This window comes from Thermobia domestica, chromosome 15, assembly GCF_964235325.1.
Source record: "Thermobia domestica chromosome 15, izTheDome1.hap1.1, whole genome shotgun sequence".
NCBI classification, from domain to species: domain Eukaryota; kingdom Metazoa; phylum Arthropoda; class Insecta; order Zygentoma; family Lepismatidae; genus Thermobia; species Thermobia domestica.
Genome location: NC_137468.1, coordinates 2,482,698 through 2,492,892, shown reverse-complemented (window position 1 = coordinate 2,492,892; position 10,195 = coordinate 2,482,698). Strand labels below are relative to the sequence as shown.

General features: G+C 35.6%; 1 protein-coding gene across 1 annotated transcript in view; it reads left to right on the top strand.

Moving 5' to 3' along the window:
• Nucleotides 1-428: 428 nt before the first annotated feature.
• Nucleotides 429-10,195, top strand: part of LOC145671803 (serine protease inhibitor dipetalogastin-like) — a 31,903-nt gene continuing 22,136 nt past the window's right edge. Inside the window, exons 1-2 of the mRNA XM_081741036.1 lie at nucleotides 429-563; nucleotides 1,816-1,977. Coding sequence (XP_081597162.1) covers nucleotides 521-563; nucleotides 1,816-1,977 — 205 coding nt within the window. The 5' untranslated portion in view covers nucleotides 429-520. The remainder of the gene's footprint in view (nucleotides 564-1,815; nucleotides 1,978-10,195) is intronic.

Below are 10,195 nucleotides of genomic sequence, written 5' to 3'. Positions count from 1 at the left end.
AAGGAAACTCTATTAGTAGTGGAAGCATGGGACGTACTTATGTTTAGAATTTTGACCCTGGTTCAAGATGTCGACCATAGGGATACGCACGAGACAAGTCGAGACAGGATTTTCCTAACAAAATTCGAGTCGAGACACTGGTCTTCCAATAGAAAACTATACATTTTTCGAGTCGAGACATCACTTTTACAGCACATTTTCGAGACGAGACAGCCACTAATCTTGTCTCGTGCGTATCTCGAATCATATATATTGGTCTCCTGTTGCTAATGAACAATTTGATAACATTTTATCACATTTTTTAAAAAATAAAATTGCATCTCATACATATTGCATTACCTTAATGTTGTATTAGATTAGGTTTAAGTGGCGAAAAAGAAGAAATAGAGGCGTGCTCCACTATTTCCCAACTTTTGTTTCAGGAGTGACGGTAGAGCACGATGGGCCTTGTGAGGGTACATGCTCCTATTCACTGGAACTGAAACCAGTTTGTGGGTCCGATGGACTTACATATGGCAACATGGAAGCTCTGGAATGCATGAAGAAATACGGACCAGAAAAAGGTATTTATGATTCTTTACATTTAATTGTGAGAAAAGAAATAATCTTCCATTGAAACCTGCTTGTATTTTTCTAACGTAAGTAATCAAAACATCCCGCTGATCTAGGGGCTAGCGCGCGCATGTTGCGCACATGTCGTCCCGGATTCGATTAGCGATGGGAGAACATTGAACACATAGAAAGAGGTGCTAAACTGCTAATCACGTACAGTATATACACGGAATGAACGATCTTCTGTGAAAAAAATCAACGGATTTTTTCCATGCTCATACGGAAAATCTTTCTTTGAGTTTTACGTCCCACGGTTATGCCGGTTAGGCTAAAGGAGACGGTGATGATGAGAGATGAGTGAAAATGGTGGAATGATGAAAGTGGGAGGAAACGGGAGAACCCCGAGAAAACCCACGAGCACGGTGTTTGTCCACCACAAAGTTCACTTGGCGGGAGCTGGGATCGAACCCGGAACCCCAAGCGCCAGAGGTGAACACATGCTCATACGGAGTTAGTCATCTTAAATTGTTCCTTGAACTTCGTATTTTGTAATTTTATCACTACATCATGCGCGGATGCTCGCTAATAGAATAAAAAATAAGATAAAATAAAAAAGGCACATCTAAAAAGATTTAAAAAAAATCAGTAGATTCCAATCATTTTTAAAATCTAGATCATTTCAAAGAAAACGACAAAATAGTCTCCAAAGAAGTCAATGAGATTGAAAAAGGAAGATGGCTTATGTACCCGGCATCATTAATAGATCAACTTTTTTCTTTTAAGCTTTCACTTAAGTAATTATTTGGAATGAACTTTTTTCTCATGAATAAGTGGATTTCAGTTATTAAAATCTTTATTTCATGAATTTTTTTGCATCAAGAAATCCAATATATTTTAATAATAAAAAAAAAATCTTGTAAACCTTATATTTGCAAAACTACATAGCCCTATAGTGTAGCCAAACCCAAACTATCACTTAACTCAGTATGACGTTCTTATTCAGTAAAAAAAAATAATAAAATAAAATAAAATAAAAAATAAATAAAAAATACAAAAACTCGATTTAGGGACCCTTTACAACTTTTCTGGCCCCTGATCCAAAAACTAATCTTTTGATCCATTATTTGGATCATTCCTAAAATTCTTGTTTATAAACAAATTCTCCTTACAGCAAAAGCGGAATACAGAATTGTAAGAATTAATGTAGTTTCCGTCCACACGGTATGTAGCTACATACTTTTATTGACTATGCTATGCTTACAGGGCTTACCGCCCGTCATGAGGGCCACTGCAAAGAAGATGTTGATTACGACGCATGCAAATCGTCGCAGTCTCCTTGGACGCCATTCCAGTCTGTTTGTGCCTCGAACGGAATCACCTATAGAGACTTCCTGGCTGTCAAGTGCCTTAGAAAAATAGATCCAGGTAACATAATTTTAGGTTCTTTATACTTGTGAATCTTAATCTGCGGGCCTGCATATACTTTGAAATAATGGTAAAATTTAACATTTTTGAGAGACCATGCCATTAGAAAATGCGGCTTCCTCAATATCAACGTTCGCTGAAAATTTTCTGCAATTTCCAGAACTGATCCGAGGCAATTTGTCCTCACTAAAAATTGTCGTCACAATAGTCCTCTGATATTTAGTGTATTAATAAATTGAAAGTAGGCGCCTTACGTGGAATATCTACACGTGAACATGTGACTTAAGTATTTTAAATTCCTAACACTAGCTTGAGTTGAGATTCCAAGTTTAAACACCAGTATTATCTTCTTCAAGTGATTTCCACAATATCATAAAGCAATGGCGTATTTAGGGGGTGGCTATCGGTCTCAAGCCCCCCCGAAATAGATAAATTTATATATAGTAGACCTATATATAATTGTATACCTACATAGACCCAGTATATATACACCCACTCAGGAGAATGTGTATACCCCCCGAAACAAAATCCTAAATACGCCACTGTCATAAAGATTACAACTTTCTTCTCTTTTTGAATCGAGGCACTACCTATAGTAATAGTGTATGCGTGGTTTGTGTAGTTAGGCATGTCTTTCAGCACCGAAGACAGATGGGACGAGGGATCCGAAGCACATTACCTGTCATTCGGAATTGAACTTGGGCATACAGCTAAGCTAACCATTTGGCTTAGAGGAAGCTCCAAAAGTATACGCTATCTTCTGTGAGGAGTATGCAAGTGCGTACATGTCTTCTATGTAGTTCCTACAAGTACCAAATATATTTGTGCACTTAATGTGAAATACCGCTAACATTAGCTTCAACCACAACATTCGAAATTTGAACGGTACGTGCAAAGTAAGGCTGCAATTGCGATGTCTTTTCAAAATTTCAGTTACGATTTTGTTACTTATCATTGCTTTCGTGTTTCAACTACTTCGATGTTGTACGATGAAAAGCGCTATTTACGCTAGTTCGATTCTATGGCTGGATAGCAACTTGAGATGATATAAATTTTCCCTTAAAATCCTGGCTGTTAGAGCCAACTGGAAACGCACTTACTTTAGATTCTGGCTATGGGAAACCAATTTGAGGCGAAACGACTTAGGCTACCTTAAATCCTGAACTGGGTTGTCAGCTTGAAACGTCATTACTCTAGATTATATCCGTAGCTGACGTTAAGGGAAAGGAAAGGAAAAAAAATGGGTCGCCAAGATTATTCCTTTCTTATGCTATAATTATAGACCAGTAAGCACAACGCTATTTAACTCCAGACTCTTGCACACTAATGGCATCGTCGACGCTGAGGAAGAAGAGATGAAAGAAAAAGAAAAAAATCATTCAAGACAACTCCACATATCTTGCAACTCTATTTATTTAACTTTCTTGTAATAATGTATAATATAATTATCGTTAACTTCAATGATCATGGACAGCTAGACTCAGTTGAAAAAAAAACTATATGTATTCAGTCTTAAAGGATTCCAGAAACTTCTAGCGCCAACACAACTAGAATATGAGTAACAACAATGTTTGAACAGTATCCTTAATACCAATAGAAGAGTTGTTTACATTTTTTTAACTAAATGTTAGGACATAATTCTCAGTAGGCTACTTCACAGAGAGAAATTACCAATTACATTACTATTTACAAAACATCTCACAGCAGAGGGAGTAAGCATGTGGCTGTGTCGACTAACCTTCCTCCCTAAACACATAACGTTTCCACTACTTCCGCAACCAGCTGGCAAGAGGGCATTTCCCTCGACATAATTTGTCATTAGCAGCGGCGGTAATAATAACACATACTGCAGAAACATTATAGGAAGTACAAGACCAACCAGTAATTAGACTCTACCCCTGACATTATCACATCAAAATTGTAATATGCCATTACAGTCTAATGAGATTATGTTCTTAATAGGAGGGTGCCCGACATTTTTTGCACCGACTGTACTTGATGTTTAACAAAAAAATTTCTGGTTGTTCATATAATTCGTAATTTTATTTGTTATTCTATTTCAAATTAACATGGGAAACTGTAAAAAATTCATTAGGAATTATAGTTTTGGGAATCAATACCTTTATTTATATTTTAAATTAGTTATAAGTCTTGTATATGGATGTGTAAACGGATTATTACAATTCTTACGGTGTCAGTGCTATCTGAAAACATAGGTCCACTATTGGACAGAACTTCCAGATCAAATAACCAATCTAAAATTCGACAGAATTTTCAGGACCACCCTTCACCTCTCTTTTAGATACCTAGGTCCTTCTAAAATCTAGTTTAATCCAGATTTTACCAAATTTTATTCGTTTCAAAGCCCCACCGCCAAAATGCTTAGTTTTGATTGGCTGATAAACCCACGCTATGATATTAGGGCGCAATTATTCCATTCCATGCCGGGAAGTGTTACTGAAGACACTGGATTTTGATCGTCTAGCGTAAAAGGTCGAAAAGGAGTGAGAAAAGCTACAAATAAAGGTAATATTGGAACTTTATTAACGTCAAAAAATCACTGGAAGTCTTGGGAGCCATAAACTATTAAATTTCAGAGTAAAAACTGGACTAAAAAGCAAAAATAGGAAGCATAATCTAGTAACGCCATGTTGAGCAGATATAGTCAATAGTGGACAGGTTTGTGAAGTGCATCAGTTCGCGAGTTATTCTTAGGGATCCACAAATAGTTTCGGAAAGTGGTGTTTTCCCCTTAAAATACTTTATCCTTAAAATTATTCCTTTTCTAGTTACGTAAGACCTGCCCCACTACCGTTTGTGTTCGTGTATATAGTGGATGTGATTTCTTTTTGTATTTATTCATTCGTAACATGGCGGTATTTAATTTCTTTGTAGTTAAGGTAGGTAGAATAATGCACGTGTAAATTTACAGTAAGGGCTCCTATCTGACTCCCAAATTGGGAGTACGGCTTCCAGCGGGATGAGTTGAACATTTAGTTTGTTTCCGGGTTCCTGCCCCTTCAGGGCAGGGGTCCTATTGTTAGCTAATACTACGATATGTCCCCTCAGGGCATTGATTAAACAGGTTGAGTAAAGAATGTGATTTAGTAAATACAAGGGCCAGTTGGCCCTGTCCCTTTCTTTCCTTTTCCTTTCGAGCCGATTTAAAATGGTAAAATATGAATGTTTTCTGTGTATATTTATTAGTATAACATGTATTAATGATAGTGATGATTGGTGTGTATTGGCATGATGTGTCTTGTAGTTTAAGTAGTATGTGTATATTTGTAATGTAGTATCAGTGGTAGTGGTAGTTAAGTGATGAAAGAGTGTGTGAGATAATTAAATATGGACAGTGTAGTATTTACTATGCGATAAATTTTTATTATTCCGTCATTAAGTGAACTCATACACAATATTTAAAAGTGAACGTAATATAGTATAATAATTCCGTGTACAAGGTCACATTCAGTTGTTCAAGGGTTGATTATATCGTCGCTAGCCCTAGTGTCAAAAGTCAGTACTAACCGCCATTCTTCTGTCGAGGTGCTTAGTGATTTAGTTTTCATGAAATTGACCTTTCTTTCCGAAATAAAACCTAGAAGGTATAATTCACAGCCCATATGAATGTACAGTTAGGTCAAGTGACCCAAAATTAATATATTCTGGAAATTTCAACATTCTGCCTAGTCTAGAAATCGAAATATTTAAATAAATAAACAATACGTAAATTTTTAACAGAAGTCGGGCGATATGATGCTAGTTCTTCGCTTTGAAATTATATTAGATGTTCATTTTTCTTCGTGGCTGCAGAAGTTCATTGTTGCTGCAGAATTTCATAAACATTAAACATTATCGCAGATAATTCTATTTTCAGTGAACATACGTAGGATTTTTTTCTTTCTTCTTAATAAAGCTACCGAGTATTACATAGTATTGTGTGTGTGGTGAAAGAGTCTTGAGTTCGAGTGAGGTTGTTGTGCGGTGATCGGAATGGGAAATGTTTGTGGTGATTATAGATTTTAAAGTGTTATGATGAAATGTGTATATAGGCTGGGCGTAGATAGAGGAAACAGGGTGTTTGTAGAATATAGCGTCGTAGCAAATGAAAAGAATGATGATATAAATATGATATGAATATTAATGTGAATATGAATATAAAGTATATGAATATTGTAGTAAATGAATATAGAATATAGTACACCCATATAGTTAAATATATAGTAGCCCAGTGAATACTTCGCCGTGTGTTGATATATAGATATTGAATGGATACGTGTAACTACAAACATCTCAGGTTCTGACCCCTGCACCATGATATCACGCGGACAGGAGGGCGATATATAGTCGGACTATGGTAATACTTTGTAGTTTTATGTGTTATAGTAGTAATCAACCATAGGAATACCGTCTGATAGAATGGGTAGCATCATATAATCGCTGACTAGACATATTGAATAATAAATTATGAAAAGACAATAGTAGTTATACAACAGGGCTGTAGTGAATCATATCTTCTGGTCGGTTTTAAAAATAGAATGTACCACTCCGTGAGATTTTTTTTCTTCACGTTACCTACTCAGGCTAGCTTACAATGTCATGGAGGCGACGGTTCGGACAGGGGTACAGAAGCAAAACAATTAATTATTGAAATTTATTATACCGTACCCGGGCATCGACCTCTCCCCCCTTGAATATTTTCGTCTTCTTTTCTTAGTTTCCAAACTAGATAGTGATGGAAATTAATCGATGCCTCAGAATTTAGCGCATTCTGCGAAGGGGAGCTATCGGTGAAATTTGGCAATAGAAATCACCGATCCAAAATTCAGTTTATTTAATATTTTTTACTATTTTGGCAAATCATTAGTTAGGGATATCTTAACTATTATTTTACTCTAGTTTCTTTACTGTCCTTGAACCCTCTTAGTTTTTCTGAGAGGTCGAATGTTTTTTTTTTTGCTTAATTAGAGATTTCAAAATTAGGGACGCAGTTCCCTGGTCCCTTCCCCCTCTCCTTTTATCCTGCTGGTCTGGGCCGGATACGGGGCTCGGATTTCAATCTTACAACCAAACTCTTGTGGGATTGGGATCTGATGGACACAGAACTTGCATCCTTGGCAGCAGGGCGCCCCTTGAGTCTACGTATTTGAGTAGACCACCCTTTTGGCATATTAAGGATATTTTGGCTATGGATTTGTTGAGAGTGAAATTCGACTTCTATCTTTGTAGCGTTAGTTATTTCTCACTTAAGTCTTTGGCGCCCCTATTCTTCGTCTTCCTTCTTCTCTATCTCTCTCTCTGTCTTCATTTCTTCAAGTTTTTTTTTTAATTTTTCAACCTTCCCCCCCCCCGATTTTGAACTTGTTGCTTACGATTTATTTAACATACAACTCTGATCTGAAATTACCAGCTGAGACGTTGCAAGACACGATTCATGGATAGAGTAGATAGTGATTGAGTCCTCCATCTCGTTTTGACCTATCGCCGAAATGAATAAAGACTTCGTATTTGACGACACTTCGATTACGTTCTTTCACCATCGTTCTCCTTAAGTTTTTTTTTAATCCATTGGTCACTTTCTTTTCTGTGTTGGTTTTCGATTACTTTGTAGTTAACCTGGGCCCAGAAATTGTATTTTAGGTTATCTAGTTATATCTTTATAAATGCTCTGTGTTACGTGCCTGCCTTCCAAAGTTTTTTTTTTCTCCTTCATGATTTAAACACGAATTGATTATATAAAAGTGAAAAATTTATAGATGCGCGGTATCAAGTAAAAATCAATTTTCTTTTTCATATGTAATGTCGGAAGTCATTTGTTTTTGGACAATGTTTGCAACCTTGTAAAAATTTTATTGTTGGGGGTGATTAATTTAAATGTGTGCGCATTTATAATAAATATATATATATAGAGAGAGAAATGAATACGTCGAGATGTATATGTACTTAGTATACGAATATGATTTTATAGTAAAAGTATGATATTAAAAGTATTATATGAATATATGTAAGAGCGCTCGTGTCTGTCCCCCTAAACGTGTGTTGGTTGCTATAGTTTACCAGTAAGTTCTCCGACGAATGTAAGAATGTAGATTTTGTTAAGAATACCGCCGTGCACTTAAGTAATTTTCCTTTTCTTTTGAATAAATGTAAATGGTACCTTATGTAATTATGTAATGGCATGTATTGGAAAGTAACGGCAGGTCTAAACGTAACTCACATCATAACGAATATTATCCCTGAACTACCAACCTAAAACTATTCTGGAAAGTGCACCTTGAATCCTTCTCACCTTCATATGTATCCTGTGACTTGACCAGTTTTTTTTATCCTCAATTTAAACCTTCATACTCCGTACACCTGTGGAAGATCATTTTAAATCCGAACCATGTATAAATATATACGAAAGTGATCTTAAGGAAAGGCCTCATGACGTGTCCCAGTGTTGAATAAATAACTTACGACTATTCAAATAATAAGTTTGGAAATGGATCGTCTAAGAGGAGAAACATCCTCTAGTGAAAGTTATTTTCTCAAAATTCCCTAGATGGGTAAAGCGTCGTAATGTGCGATTGCAGACATAAACTGTTACGAGTTACAAACCAAATATAGACGATAAATGGTTTTTGTAAACCGATAGTTAGATATATATATATATATATAGATATATAAATGACCACAAACTAAGTCAAATGGAGCGAAATGTTTTGGACACTATGAGTAGTGCGTGATCTGTGATTTGAACGCTCAAAATCATTAATATTTTATTACCCGATGTGAGGTAGAGACTCTGATACACCAAAAAGATTTTTTTCCTCTTTTTCTTTCCTCTTTGTCAATTTTTTTCTTCAAGTGAAATAAGTGTCTTTTTTGCGTATGTCGCAAATCATAATTTGTTTTAGCATGCCTAAGATATGATACATGTAAATAATTTTTTTTCTCTTTCTATTTGTCAAGATGATTGGATATATAAAAAATTTACTAAAATATAACACTATGTACTCTATTAATATATAACCAAGAACTTGTGCTTTTAAGATTTTCGTTGTAATTAATTTTTTCTTCTTTCCACTATGAATGTAATAAACTATTTGTATCTTTGTAGTTAGTTGGTTTCCTTTAAACATATATACACTGTCCTGAGTGAGTGAGCGTGTGAATGCCTGATAGATTTAATTTAAGTAATTTGTATGATATCATTTGTCATATTAACATCTGTAATATATGTGTCATGTTTTGACATATGTGTTAAGGTAAATAACCTAGGTCATGAAGGACCGTCACTAACGGTTTAAATCGGCTCGAGGAGTGAAGCAAAAATAGCAGGATGAGCCTAAATACGACATCTTCCTTTCAGGAAGTTGAGACTTCGATTGATACGACACATAAATTTATATTGAGTTTATAAGTTTGATTTTTTTTTCTTGGCTAATTCATATGTGTGGTCGATCCTAGAGGACAAAGTTCAGATGCTGGATGGTTATCAATCACCGGTTGAAATAATATTACAAAGAATTAAATTTCACTTTTCTCATTTCCAAGTCTAGGTCTGGGCAACCCCCCGAACGTGGTGCCTGGAGCTAGGTCTGGGTGGTATGAGGGAACATGTGTCTATTCCGAAGCATTCCAAAATTGATTAGTCGTTAATAACATTTAGAATGATTCATCTTTCAACGACTTTCTCGACTTCTTACTATATTTCCGGAATTATCCAGTAATCTGTTTCTCATTAAAATACCCTATTTCTTTTTTCTTCTTTTCCTACCTCCTTCTTTTACCCTTCTACTTTCTTCTCTTTCTTTCCTATTTCTGAATGAAAGAAAACGGAGTCATGACAGAGTAGTCGCTATTTGCACCGTCAATAAGTTGTTTCGATGAGTTTTCTTCGGGAGTCCGATATGGAGTAATTAACGATAACAAGAAAGTTTATTGAAATTTACTGTATTGGAAAATAATCATGACTTCAATTAGTAGATGATGTTTCGTAAATCGTCCTCGTTAAAGAGAATTAATTTTAGCGACTCCTCTACATTGCATTCTTATCTTCGTTTACTAATTTTTTTTTTTACGTTTTCTTTCAATATGTATTATTGTATGCCCACCGTCTTCGACGTGCCTTACGGAACTAGTAAGCAGCATTATAGCTAAGACATAACATAAAGACAACTCGAGGATTTACATAAAATTTGTTGTGTGGCGACTTAATACTTGGATTGTGAAA